At 43.9% G+C, this 15,191-nt stretch overlaps 1 protein-coding gene across 2 annotated transcripts in view; it reads right to left on the reverse strand.

The window, feature by feature from the left end:
* LOC134352896 (sodium- and chloride-dependent neutral and basic amino acid transporter B(0+)-like) overlaps window positions 1-15,191 on the reverse strand; it is a 70,086-nt gene that overhangs the window by 30,166 nt on the left and 24,729 nt on the right. The window contains exons 6-7 of one of the 2 annotated variants that reach the window (XM_063060480.1): window positions 8,090-8,222; window positions 3,040-3,180 (exon numbers count right to left, since the gene is read on the reverse strand). In XM_063060480.1, coding sequence (XP_062916550.1) covers window positions 3,040-3,180; window positions 8,090-8,222 — 274 coding nt within the window. The remainder of the gene's footprint in view (window positions 1-3,039; window positions 3,181-8,089; window positions 8,223-15,191) is intronic. The other variant, XM_063060481.1, reaches the window with a different exon arrangement.

Raw genomic sequence — 15,191 nt, forward strand, 5'->3', positions numbered from 1 at the left:
GCCTGCTCGCGGATACCTCCTCTTATTTACCCCTCGATCGTGACCCCACTAAGGAGCACCAGGCCATTGTCTCCCACACCATCACCGACTTTATCTGCTCAGGGGATCTCCCATCCACTGCTACCAACCTTATAGTTCCCACACCCCGCACTTCCCGTTTCTACCTCCTACCCAAGATCCACAAACCTGCCTGTCCTGGCCGACCTATTGTCTCAGCTTGCTCCTGCCCCACCGAACTCGTTTCTGCATACCTCGACACAGTTTTACCACCCCTTGTTCAATCCCTTCCTACCTATGTTCGTGACACTTCTCATGCTCTTAAACTTTTCGATGATTTTAAGTTCCCTGGCCCCCACCGCTTTATTTTCACCATGGATGTCCAGTCCTTATATACTTCCATCTCCCATCAGGAAGGTCTCAAAGCTCTACGCTTCTTTTTGGATTCCAGACCTAATCAGTTCCCCTCTACCACCACTCTGCTCCATCTAGCGGAATTAGGCCTTACTCTTAATAATTTCTCCTTCGGCTCCTCCCACTTCCTCCAAACTAAAGGTGTAGCTATGGGCACCCGTATGGGTCCTAGCTATGCCTGCCTTTTTGTTGGCTTTGTGGAACAATCTATGTTCCGTGCCTATTCTGGTATCTGTCCCCCACTTTTCCTTCGCTACATCGACGACTGCATTGGCGCTGCTTCTTGCACGCATGCAGAACTCGTTGACTTTATTAACTTTGCCTCCAACTTTCACCCTGCCCTCAAGTTTACCTGGTCCATTTCCGACACCTCCCTCCCCTTTCTAGATCTTTCTGTCTCTGTCTCTGGAGACAGCTTATCCACTGATGTCTACTATAAGCCTACTGACTCTCACAGCTATCTGGACTATTCCTCTTCTCACCCTGTCTCTTGCAAAAACGCCATCCCCTTCTCGCAATTCCTCCGTCTCCGCCGCATCTGCTCTCAGGATGAGGCCTTTCATTCTAGGACAAGGGAGATATCTTCCTTTTTTAAAGAAAGGGGCTTCCCTTCCTCCACTATCAACTCTGCTCTTAAACGCATCTCCCCCATTTCACATAAATCTGTTCTCACTCCATCCTCCCGCCACCCCACTAGGAATAGGGTTCCCCTGGTCCTCACCTACCACCCCACCAGCCTCCAGGTCCAACATATTATTCTCCGTAACTTCCGCCACCTCCAACGGGATCCCACCACTAAGCACATCTTTCCCTCCCCCCCTCTATCTGCATTCCACAGGAATCGCTCCCTACGCAACTCCCTTGTCCATTCGTCCCCCCCCATCCCTCCCCACTGATCTCCCTCCTGGTACTTATCCGTGTAAGCGGAACAAGTGCTACACATGCCCTTACACTTCCTCCCTTACCACCATTCAGAGCCCCAAACAGTCCTTCCAGGTGAGGCATCACTTCACCTGTGAGTCGACTGGGGTGATATACTGTGTCCGGTGCTCCCGATGTGGCCTTTTATATATTGGCGAGACCCGACGCAGACTGGGAGACCGCTTTGCTGAACATCTACACTCTGTCTGCCAGAGAAAGCAGGATCTCCCAGTGGCCACACATTTTAATTCCACATCCCATTCCCATTCTGACATGTCTATCCACGGCCTCCTCTACTGTAAAGATGAAGCCACACTCAGGTTGGAGGAACAACACCTTATATTCTGTCTGGGTAGCCTCCAACCTGATGGCATGAACATCGACTTCTCTAACTTCCGCTAAGGCCCCACCTCCCCCTCGTACCCCATCTGTTACTCATTTTTATGCACACATTCTTTCTCTCACTCTCCTTTTTCTCCCTCTGTCCCTCTGAATATACCTCTTGCCCATCCTCTGGGTCCCCCCCCCCCCCGCCGCCGTCTTTCTTCCCGGACCTCCTGTCCCATGATCCTCTCGTATCCCCTTTTGCCCATCACCTGTCCAGCTCTTGGCTCTATCCCTCCCCCTCCTGTCTTCTCCTATCATTTTGGATCTCCCCCTCCCCCTCCAACTTTAAAATCCCTTACTCACTCTTCCTTCAATTAGTCCTGACGAAGGGTCTCGGCCTGAAACATCGACTGCACCTCTTCCTACAGATGCTGCCTGGCCTGCTGTGTTCACCAGCAACTTTGATGTGTGTTGCTTGACTTGACTTGACTCGTTATTTGTTTGCCCTATTGGGTGTGCTCTTTCACTATTATGCATTTTGGATTTATTGGTATGGCCACAAGAAAATAAAGCTCAGGTTTGTATATATTGACATATATGTACTTTGATAATAAATTTACTTTGAACTTTGAATTACTGATCTGAACTTTTCTGGTCAAAACACCAATCTTAAAATGAAAAATTTGTTCAGAGTTGTCGGTGGAATATTTTTAAAGAAGTTTGTATAGTCAACACTATCATTTACTTTGAATCTGCCTCTCTCACTTTCTCAGTGTTTCTCTCCTGTGTTATATAAACTTACCTTGAACTCACACAGATTGTACCTTGACAACCCTTCAATCTGAATGGTTGAGAACCTACTCTGTTGATTCCCTTTTCAACACAAATCACTGATTCCCCATGGAGGAAAACACCACTTTTTTCCTCTCCCAGAGGGAGGAACGTAGGACATGGTGCCGTCAACATTTAATAAGCCAGGAAATGGTAACTAATCAAGGGTACTGTTTACTGTCACTGCAAAAGTTTGAGCCAGAACAGCTTTCACTGCATCTGTTAAAGTCTTAAAAAGATGACACAAAAAAATCATCGTATTCTGTCCAGTGCTGCCCTGTTTCACCCAGGTCCATCTTATCATATCTACTGCAAACCTTATCCTCCCTGCCTGTGGGCTAACACAGAGATGGTAAAGACTATGAAGTCTCAGTTATAATTTTGGTTTTACAGATGCAAATTATGATGACAAATACTACTTTTCTTGAATGAGAACTAGGTTATGGTTCAGCCTTTAAACTGAATTTCTTAAGTACACAAATCAGTAACACAAGAGAGGATTGAGTCTACACTACATCTGTAGTTCTGAGAATACCCTAGTATATTTACCTCAGCATCAGCCAGTTTTGAGAAATCTGTTTGGCTACCAATGTAGAATTCAATCCCTTTATGGGCTCCCTCCAGTGTCAGCCCTCGGATAAGGAGTACGGTCAGAACCACATATGGAAATGTTGCTGTAAAATAAACCACCTGAGCACAGAGAGGGATCGTTAGATTGCCCCGTGTTGCTGGTACAACATCAACACTATTGAATCCAATCAAAAGACAAACTAGAGGAACTATAATTAGAGAAGACAGTGAAAGAGGTGAAACAACTACATGAGGGTATACTTAGCCACATTTAAATGGGAAAACAATCTCATTTATCTGTCTCTCCCTTTCACAATGAATATATTTAAACTGGAAAATAGATAATTGCGATGAACACTTGAAACACTTTACACATTGTTTACATAATCCTTTGTCATTCTCCTTTCCATTCAAATTCAGTTCCCTGTACTGAAACCAGAACCTGAATCTGGCCATTTGCTGGGCCATTCTTGACCAACTTTTCTTCATAATTGTAATTCATCCATTGAATCAGATGTTCAATGATTGAAACCTTTGGAATGAAGGCACATACCAAGGGTTTGGAGAGCTGCTGTTGTCCTTTAATCAGGGGAAACATTTCTGCCCAGAACTTCGATCAGATATTTGGAGCACTAAAATATTTTTATATGTAGCTGTAGTCTATTTTTGCCTCACCCTCAAAAAAATTATCATCTTGATGAAAAGTAGGCATGCCAAAACGTTGTCATGTCTTTTGTCAAGAAGGTGACCTGTGTATTGTCGCCTCTAAGTTACTGTACGGCTCCTTTCCTGCAAACTACTTGAAACCTGCACAGTTTGTAATTTGGAAGTGTGGCCACAAAGTGAGTTCCTTGGTGGCAGAAGATGCCTGCAGCCCTATAGCAGACAGCAAATCAATATCACTGGTTTCCCAAATGCTCATTAGTATGCACTTGCTGTACAATACGTTAGGTGTTCAGAAGTTGGGCAGGACTTGCACTTCTCAATTCTAAAGCTGCGAGCCATTGCTAAACAGCAATAAGTCATAATCCTTGAAGAAACATGCATCACAGATTGCAGCAACATCTGTCTGGCTGGAGGACAGAGCTCCTGGCTATAGAGAACAGAACACTGTCATGGAAGGTATCCAAAAGAACCCTCTCACTATAGAAAGATTCCTTATTGCCTAAAAGAATGTTGCTTTATCACTGCTCTCAATAGTGTGATGAAGTTCACAATAGAGGGCAGCAATTTTGGAGCCAGCATTGCATTTGTGGTTCTGATCATCCTATTGATGTCCCAGTTCTCAAGCTCTTCCCACTCTGGTTGCTCCTCTCCAGCTAGGAAGAATGCAGTGAAGTCTCTGTATCAGCGCAACTCAGATCGATGAAAGCACCAAAATTCAGCCACTTACTCTGTCTTAATCTGCATTGTTCTGTGTCTGTTATTGTATCAATACTCAACTGGAGTGGTCAAAATATACTGAGATGACAATAACCATGGAAGGATAGTGTAGTCCTCGTCCCTCTAGGCAGTATTGCCTGTGAGAGTGTAAGACAGTGCAGACTGACCAAATATGAAGGAGTTGTGGAATGTCTCAGGAAATTCTTCTCATACGTAATGTTGACCTGCAGATCATGAGACTAGAAACCCTTTCTATACAGGGATACAGAAAATTTTCGAGAGCTCTTGTGGGAACAAGAGAACAGTCAAGCATTTCCTGCATGTTGGGGAGACCAGCAATGTACTGTGTATAACAGTCCTTTATTGCTAAAATCCAGATACAAATTATTGTTCCTACTGAATACAGAACTAGAGTGATCCCTCTGATGTTGCTTTGAGCAAGAAACTGAGATACATGGCAGAACCATTGGCCATTTCTTGGATTGATCCAAAGGCTAGAAAATCCAAAGTTTCTATTGTCCTGTCCTCCACAAGGAAAAGTCCAGGATGGGAATATGTTTGACAATCATTTTGCAGGATGCTACAAATCACAGTCATGACAACCTTTGAAAACCTGAACATGCATACACAGTGGTCAGAGAGTTTCAGGATTGATTTCAAGTTTACCAAGATTTTTAAAAATTAGGGTGATATTTTTTCATTCTAATTAACGATTTCAATGTAATTTTATTCTTTATACTTTGTACTTTATTGTCACCAAACAATTGGTACTAGAACGTACAATCATCACAGGGATATTTGATTCTGTGCTTCACGCTCCCTGGATTACAAATATTAAATATTAAAAATAGTTAAAATTAGTAAATATTAAAAATTTAAATTATAAATCATAAATAGAAAATAGAAAAATAGGAAGTAAGGTAGTGCAAAAAAACCGAGAGGCAGGTCCGAATATTTGGAGGGTACAGCCCAGATCCGGATCAGGATCCGTTCAGCAGTCTTATCACAGTTGGAAAGAAGCTGTTCCCAAATCTGGCCGTACGAGTCTTCAAGCTCCTGAACCTTCTCCCGGAGGGAAGAGGGACAAAAAGTGTGTTGGCTGGGTGGGTCGTGTCCTTGATTATCCCGGCAGCACTGCTCCGACAGCGTGCGGTGTAAGGTGAGTCCACAGACGGAAGATTGGTTTGTGTGATGTGCTGCACCATGTTCACGATCTTCTGCAGCTTCTTTCAGTCTTAGACAGGACAACTTCCATACCAGGTTGTGATGCACCTTAGAAGAATGCTTTCTACGGTGCATCTATAAAAATTAGTGAGGGTTTTAGGGGACAGGCCAAATTTCTTTAGTTTTCTCAGGAAGTAAAGGCGCTGGTGGGCCTTCTTGGCAGTGAACTCTGCTTGGTTGGACCAAGTCAGGTCATTTGTGATATTGACCCCAAGGAACTTAAAGCTTTTGACCTGTTCCACTTGCGCACCACCGATGTAAATTGGGTCGTGCGGTCCGCTACTCCTTCTGAAGTCAACAACCAATTCCTTCGTCTTGCTGACGTTGAGGGATAGGTTATTGTCTTCGCACCATGCCACCAGGTTCTTAATTTCCTCTCTGTACTCAAACTGATCATTACCCGAGATACGGCCTACAATTGTTGCGTCATCAGCAAACTTATATATTGAGTTTGATGGAAATTTGGCTACACAATCATGGGTGTACAGTGAGTACAGCAGGGGTCTGAGTACACAGCCTTGTGGGTCACCGGTGCTCAGAGTGCTTGTAGAGGAGAGCTTGTCCCCTATTTTTACAGCCTGGGTCCTGTCTGTGAGGAAATCGAAGATCCAGCTACAGATCTGAATGCTAAGGCCCAGGTTCCGGAGCTTAGGAATCAGTTTATTTGGAATGATGGTATTAAAGGCAGAGCTGTAGTCAATGAAAAGGAGCCTTACATATGCGTCTTTATTCTCCAGGTGTTCTAAGGAGGAATGTAGGGTCAGAGAGATAGCATCTGCCGTTGACCTGTTGCTCCGGTAGGCGAATTGCAAAGCGTCGAGGTTGACCGGTAGGCTGTGGTTGATGTGTGCCATAACCAATCTCTCGAAGCACCTTATCGCAATTGATGTCAGAGCCACAGGTTGATAGTCATTCAGGCATGCCACCTTGCTCTTTTTCGGCACTGGGATTATCGTTGCCTTCTTAAAACACGAGGGGATCTTAGACTGAAGCAAGGAGCAGTTGAAGATGTCAGCAAACACTCCAGCTAGCTCACTTGCACAGGCCCGGAGAACCTGTCCTGGGACACCATCTGGGCCAGTTGCCTCCCTTGGATTTATCTTCAGGAGGGCCCTTCTAACGTCCTCCTCGTTGACGATGAATCTCGATGCCACCAGGTCCGGTTCATCCGGAGGGAGCGGGATGTTCCTCTTCTGTTTGAATCTTGCGTAGAATACGTTAAGTTCATCAGGAAGAGAAGCGCCACAGTTTTTGATATTCCCAGACTTTTCTTTGTGCCCAGTGATCTCATTTAGACCCTGCCATAGTCTACTGGCATCCCTTTAGATAGCCTGGGTTTCCAACTTGGCTCGATATTGCCTCTTGGCGCCCTTAATAGCTTTCCGGATTTCACGCCTGGATTCTGCATAGCGACTGGTATCCCCAGACCTGAAAGCCACAGCTCTAGCCTTTAAAAGGGACTTGACCTCATAATTCATCCAAAGTTTCCGGTTAGGGAATACCTGGATCATCTTGCGAGACACACAGTCCTCCGTGCATTTCCAAATAAAGTCCATGACAGCTGAGGCATACTCATCAAGGTTAGCTGCTGCGTCCTTGAATACTAACCAGTCCACCAACTCAAAGCAATCACGGAGGACCTCATCCGTTTCCTCCGTCCAAAGCGACACTACTTTTGACACCGTGACCTCCAGCTTCAGTTTCTGTTTGTAAGCCGGGAGGAGGAGTATGGCCTGATGGTCCGATTTTCTGAAGTGAGGTCGTGGGATGGAACGGTAGGTATTCTTGACTGTTGTGTAGCAGTGGTCAAGTATATTCGGGCCTCTAGTGGGGCAGGAGACATGTTGGAATAACTTGGCAGCGCCCTTCTGAGGTTGGCCTGGCTAAAGTCCCCGGCTGTAATGAGCAAAGCCTCCGGATACCTGGTCTCAAGTTCACTGATGTTGGCATACAGTATGTTCAGAGCACACTCCACATCCGCCTGGGGGGGAATGTAGACCGCTGTCAGTATGACCGAGGTGAATTCCCGTGGCAGATAGTAGGGACGACACTTCACCAACAGGTGTTCCAGGTGCGGGCTGCAGGATCTTGTCAGTGCCACTGTGTCCAAGCACCACCCAGTGTTGATCAGTAGGCAGACACCACCTCCCCTCGTCTTGCCCGAAGATGCCGTGCGGTCCATCCGATGGATCGAAAATCCCTCCGGTGGGATGGCACAGTCGGGGCTGGCAGGGGAGAGCCAGGTCTCGGTGAAACAGAATACACAGCAGTTCTGCATCTCCCTGTAGTTGGTGAGTCTCCCTTTAAGATCATCCACCTTGTTCTCTATGGCTTGCACAGTAGCTAGAAGGATGGTGGGCATAGGGACATAATTTAACATAATTTAACCTTAAAACAATAGAAAAATGGGTAATCATTTTACCTTTCCTGAAGATTTGATTCCTTTGGACAGGGCAGCCCCGACCATCAGCCAGGCCAGAAGCAAACAAAGGGCTAAGTGCCAAATTATGTTCCCCATCTCATCCATTAAACTGGACCGGTGTAAAACCCCTTTACTGAATAGTAACAGAAAAAGCTATTATATAACAACTGTTTTCATTAGACATCACTGTAAGATATAAACTACTAGAATGAATGATGTAAATTTCATCAATGTCCATTTTATAAGACTGCAATGAGTTGGGGCAAAATGCTGTGGTAATATTTAACATACAGAACAGTATAGCACAGGAACAGGCCCTTCAGCACATAATGTCTACACCAAGCACAACGGTAAATTATACTAAATCTCTTCTGCCTATACATAATCCATGTCCCTCCATTCCCTACGTATTCTGCACCTATCTAAAAGCCTCTTCATACTTGCTTCCAGCTCAACCCCTGGACATGTGTTCCAGATGCATACCATTCTTGCTTCTTCACACAGAGAGTGGTGGGAGTGTGGAATGAGCTGCCAGATGAAGTGGTAAATACGGGCTCACTTTTAACATTTAAGAAAAACTTGGGGCAGGTACATGGATGGGAGGTGTATGGAGGGATACGGTCCAGGTGCAGGTCAGTGGGACTAGGCAGAAAAATAGTTCAGCACAGCCAAGAAGGGACAAAAGGCCTGTTTCTGTGCTGTAATGTTCTATTGTTCTATGGTTCTATGGTGCAAAATAACTTTCCCAACACATTTCCCTTAAACTTTGAGCCTCTCACCTTAAATGCACATCCTCTAATATTTGACACTTCTACCCTGGAAAGAAAGATTCTGACTGTCTATCCTATATATGCCTCTCATAATTTTATAGGTTTCTATCAGGTCTCCCTCAGCCTCTGGGCTATTAACATTACCATAAAACCTAGAAGAGTTTGTCTTTGGGATTTGACAGAAACGCAAGTACTCAGTGAAATTCTACATGGTCACTGGGAGAAAATACAACCTCTGCAGGCAGTATCTCAGGTCAGAACTGAAAGCAGATTCTTACTGTTGTGAGGCAGTAGCCCTGTAAAATTTATCATAAAACTGCAATATTTTTTCAAAATAAATTGAAAATACTAAGTGTGTTAATAGCATATAACGATCCGGAAAAATTGTTAGTCGGGCACCACGGAAGACCATAAAATGCCAGATTATCAGAGTTTTACTCCTCAGGCATCTCGGCATCATAAATCAATTGACTTGAAAGGGTGAATTGTGACATACTCAAAGAATCTAGATACTTCTGTTCTTTGCAGGATTAAACCAATCAACTTCCTTACTGTCCGCTTCCCTAGAACTTAAACACAAGATCCTATTGCAACCACACTGATAAACATGGAGAATGTTTTCAATGGGTATTTCTGATAATTGGAAGTAACAAGACCAAAAGATCCAGTGAAAATTTGGTTAAATCGATTAAGAAAACCTGGGGATCAGAAATGTTTTACAAAAGTTCCAAGTTCAACTGGCTTGGTTGATTGAGTAGGGCCCATAGAGTAGAGTCCATGGGGACCACTAAAATCAGTGGGCTATTCCATCATGACATGGCATGGACAGCAGGAGAGACGGCTATAGATAGACTCAGATTCAGATTTATTTATCACATGTACATTGAAACATTCAGTGAAATCTGCCGTTTGTATTAACATCTCACACAGCCAAGGTATGCAGGCAGAAGCCCCAAAGTGCTGCCACACTCCACGGGGCCAACATACCATGTTCACCATGCTCTGTGGAACAACACAGATCACAACAAAACAAGACATACCTCACGACAAAGCAACTACAGCAAAACAAGCCCTCCGTCCCACCCACACACACACATACAAAGTCCTCTAACCCCAGGACAGGCAGTCTTCAGCCTCCAGCAGACTCGTGGATTCATAGACATTGAGTCTTTGACTTCCCCAGCAGACTTACCGAGATTTGCAGTTGGGGTGTCCTGGAGAGTACTCACCTCCTTGTACCTTACAACCTTTCCACTACCCAGAAGACACAAGGTAGGAGAGTGATGTAATACCGTGTACTTGAACATCAAACTTTGGCAGCTCTAACAGCAACATCACTGCATTAGCACCGCTCAGCACCATCAAGAAGCCTACCTGATTGGTGTCATGTTGGCTCTGAATATTTCTGCCCTTTTTTGTCTGTTTAGTATAGCTGCAGCATGTGAAATCAGCAAAGTCTACTGTAGTTACTTTTGTAGGCTACTCCAACAGCTCTTTCCAACCAGCAACCTCTAGTGCCAGGGAGAGAACAGTATTTGTAATTGTACAACAATGCCCTCCACATTTCCCACTATGTTACCCATTACCTCTCCTTCATCGTCACTGTCTGAACACTAAAAGAGTTGTGGGCGTACCTTCAGAATCAGATTCATTATCACTGTCTTAAGCCATAAAAATTGTTGTTTTGAGACAGCAGTAAAGTACAAAAGCATTGCATTAGTATAAGTTATTAAAAATAAATTGTACACCATAATGAGGTCGTATTCATGGGTTCATTTAGAAATCTGATGGTGAAGAGGAAAAAGCTGTTTCTGAATCACTGAATATGGATCTTCAGGCTCCTGTACCTCCCAGCTGATGGTAGCTTTGAGAAGAGGACATGCTCCAGAAGGTGATAAAAAAAATCTGTGATAAAGTAGCCAGTGAGCTGGATCACATGGAGGCTGAAGGATTTCTGCCCAAGGCTGAGAGGAGCCCATGGGGAACGCAAGTGGTCCCAATAGACAAGAAGAATGGGTCTGTCAGGATCTGTGGTAATGTTAAGGTCACTATTCAGTCCTCACACAAGTGGTTTCCCCATTTTCCTCAAGCTAGACGGATAGATAACTCCAGTCCTGGCATATCAGTAGTTGAAGATGGTTTTATTATTCACCAATATGTTACAGTACGCAAGGAGCTGGTGTAAAACGGCAATACTTCTCAACATTCTAACGAAGGCAGATTCAAATAGTGATTGAAGCTCTCTCGATTTCCAACCAATTGCTTCTAACTGACTGAAATGTAGAAACAATATAAAATGGCTGCCCCGATGACGAAAGGTCATTGCTTAACAATGCAATAATGAGCAATCAACAACAGCTGTGAACTTAGTAGTGAGATCTAGTAATTAGAGATAAACAAACCACATCAAGAAAGACATAACAGTCACCACCAACCCAGTACTAAAAGTAGATCATTATCTTCTGCTCAGGAGAGGATATCTTTGCACTTTTCTGGAGGAAGACACTTCAGCAAAGTGGACTTGTCTGAGGCCTACCTACAGGTGGAGATGGAAGAAGAGTCCAAAGTGTTTCTCACCATAAGCACTCACAATGGGCTATATCGCTACAATAGGCTCATTTTCGGGGTTGGATCTGTACCTGCATTCTGGAAGAAAGCTATGGAATGGGTATTTCAAGGCTACCCAGACACATGGTGTTACTTGGATACCATTGTCACTGGTAAGGATGACAAGAAATATCTGCAGGATCTCAAGACAGTGCTAAAAAGGTTATATGATTATGGGCTCAGAGCACAACACAACAAATGTAAATTCTTGAAACCAAGCATCACTTACTGTGGTCACACCATTGATGCATAAGCATTACACAAGTGTGTTGAGAAAATTCAAGTGGTGGTGGATGCCCCATGGTTAAAGGACATGTCATAGCTGTGGTCCTTTTTAGGATTTGGCAAATACTATAACAGGTTCTTGCCAAACTTGGTGATTGTGCTCTGTCCCTTGAACTCATTTCTACATTTCAGGAAGAAATGGCAGTGAACAAAGCAGTATGAGGTAGCTGTCCAAAAAACAAAGGAAATGGTGATGTCAGACACTCATTATGATCCACATTATCCAGTGAAGCTCTCCTGTGATGTCTCACCTTACAATATAGCTGCAGTCATGTCATATGTGATGGAAGTCACTGCCCCATATCCTTTACATCATGTCCTTTACTGCTGCAGTGAAAAGGTATGTACAGATTGACAGAGATCCCTTGAGTCTAGCTTGGGACCTGAACCATTTCAACCAGTACAGGAGAGAGTTTACCCTCATTACTGATCACCAACCACTGGTGTCCATTTTCAATCCACAAAAGGGTGTTCTACCCACAGCAGCAGCATGAATATAGAGATTGGCTTTGTTTCTTGAAGGACACAATTAAAAGATCAAATTCAATGGAAACTAATCGTGGAAATGCTGATGGATTGTCCTGTTTACCCTTGGAAAAGGAAATAACTGAAAAATTTATAAAAAGTACACTACTCTTGTCATATTCTCCCTAATGCAAATTGAAAGTCAGCCTATTACAGCAGAGATGATCCAAAGGGAAACCAGAAAAGACACCCCACTGCATCACGTCCACATGACTGGAGTATCAGCAGGACTCCAGTTCTCACATTTTAACCAGCATCAGTATGAACCTGCCCTTGACAGGGGTTGCTTTATGTGAGGATTCAGAGTTGCTGTACCATCCAAGCTGAGAGCTAAAGTGTTGGAGTAGCTACATGCTGATTGCCTAGTGGCCTGCGATAGATCAGCCGATCAAACAGCTTGCCATATACTGTTTGGGATGCTAACACATCCAGAAGATTCCAAGCGCAGTGCCTCACCATCCCTGGGAACACCCTGCATTGCCCTGGCAGAGGATTCATGTGGAGTTTGCCAGACCATTCATGGGCACAAATTTGTTGGTAGTAGTGGATGCAGCCACAAAGTGGCCGGAAGTGTCCCAATCTTCTCCACTACAGCCTCGCACAGTATTGATGTGTTGAGAAATCTCCTCTGGAGAACATGTGTTTCAGAACACTTAGTCAGTGACAATGAAATACTGTTTGTTGTGGAACAGCTTCAGTTATTCTTGAAGATAAATGAACTAAGACTTATTGCACCTGTACCGCAACAGGCAGCCACAAATGGCTTGGTGGAAAGGTTTGTCCAGAGTCTAAAGAATGCACTGCGAGTAATGTCAGCAGAACACACTATGAATCAGAAGCTCGTCAAATTCCTCCTTGCATCTCGTAATGCAACACACTCCATAATCAAAACCTCACCAGCTATGTTGTTCCTGCATCATCCCTTGTGCTCACACTTGGATCTCCTCAAAGTCAACCTCAGCAGTATGCCAGGCAAACAGCTGAGACAAATAGAAGGCTCATCAAAAAGGAGGTTTGATGTTTCACTCCTGGACAAGTATTCATGGTGAGGGACTACAGAGGTGATCAGAATTGGATGCTTGGAATGATTAAGGACAGAACTGAACTGCTCTCCTACACAGTAGAGATTGTGTTTGATATTATCTGGTGATGACGCATCTATCAGCTGAGGAGAGCAGAGTCAACTGCTAGAGAAGAAATGTGGCCAGAGCTGTCAGAGCAACTTGCTGGAGTCCCAGAGTCAACTCCTACAACCACCACGGAAGAGGTCCCAGAACCTGAGACTGTTTCACAACCACAAGTCTCTCCTGCCAAACAGTGACTCCCTTGTCAGGAAAAACATTATCCCACAAGAGTAAGAAATCCTCCACAGTGATTAAATCTTCAGGCCTGAATGGGACAATTTAAACTTGACAATGCAGTGGATGTCTATATTATAATTATAGTGTATAGTTTACTGCGTATATACATTGAGAGTTATTCTCTATTGAGTTGGAGTTTACAACTAAGCAGGGAGGAGTGTAGTACATTCAATATTTCAGTAATTTTTGTGTCGTGCAAATATGTTGTTTGATTAAGCATTCTTTTTTGCTTGCATGATTCATTAAGGGTTATATGTAAGAAGTATGTGAATGGCATGTGTTATTATGCCACCACACCATATGTGTGCACCTCACTGAAGTAAAATGAAGAGCAGACATGTTATCCCTGGGCTCCAGTGCTTTTCTTTTGATTAGTTTCAAAGTAACAAAATATAACAAAATTGAGTTTAAGGAATCACCGTGATTCCACAAGGCCCACAGCCCACTGAATTAATTAAAAAGAAGAATCTTACAGCAAATCAAAGAAGGTGGAAGAGACTGCTGAAGAGATTCTCAACTCTTCTTTGAACATTAAGGTCTGAAAAAGTGTTGATTTCCATGATAGCGTGAAGTTTCCACCACAGTGAATAGGTGGCTGTGGCAGCAGTGAGATCTGCAAGAATGGACTTTGTGTGGTATCCAGTTTAGTGGTTTGGGGAATAGTGAGTAATTAAGTGCTAGTTCCTGGATTTGAATAATGGTGGTAGTGGATTAATGAGGCAGTGTGAGGTTGGTGTGGCAGCTGGTTGGCTCTGGGAGCCCATATACAATGTCCTCAAACTACTGGTCAGCTGTCTCCCATTTGTACCTTGATTGGCGGCGCACCTGCATATGTGCAGCCCTCCGGTGAAAAATGATATCGTATCTGTTAAATAGGGGCCGTGGACAATTCTGATTTGATGGAGAATGGACGTGAAAGCACACAGGAACATCTGGAGAAATTTCTGAAATGCCCGTTCGCTGCTGTTGTTACTGTGTGGTCGGGAATCTTTCAGAGGGTAGGCCTCAAATCCCCCGGCCTTGCCTGCTTTTGGCGACCGAGAAGGAGGTCAAATCGTTCGGACAGAGATGGCGCTCGGCACTCAGCGTCGGAGACCTGATCAGAGCTCGAAGTTTTCGGATGACTCAGTCAGATTGTGGTCGGCATGGCAGGGATTGCAAGAGGTTGCAAAGGGTTGTAGACTTAGCCAGTTCCAACATAGACACAATTCTCTCTACATTGAGAACATTTTCAAAAGCCAGTGCCTCAACTTCAGGCAGTAGAGCTAGTTGTAACTATGGTAAAAGAAGATAACCAGAAGCCAAGTTCAAGCAATGTGGTAAAATATGGTCACTAGACTCATGTGTGAAAATTATTAAAAACATATCTTTTCACCCAACTGCCAATAACTAGGATGATGCACTCTTAGTAATGTGGAAAATGGAGGTGGTAATAAGACAACCTAAAAGAAATAAACATATATGGTCTGGAGTATTGATATGGTACTATTTTAATGGAAAAAGACCATGAGAATTTAAGGATATTAGACTTGGAAATAGGATTTAAATCCTTAC

This window comes from Mobula hypostoma, chromosome 10 (genome assembly GCF_963921235.1).
Source record: "Mobula hypostoma chromosome 10, sMobHyp1.1, whole genome shotgun sequence".
NCBI lineage: Eukaryota > Metazoa > Chordata > Chondrichthyes > Myliobatiformes > Myliobatidae > Mobula > Mobula hypostoma.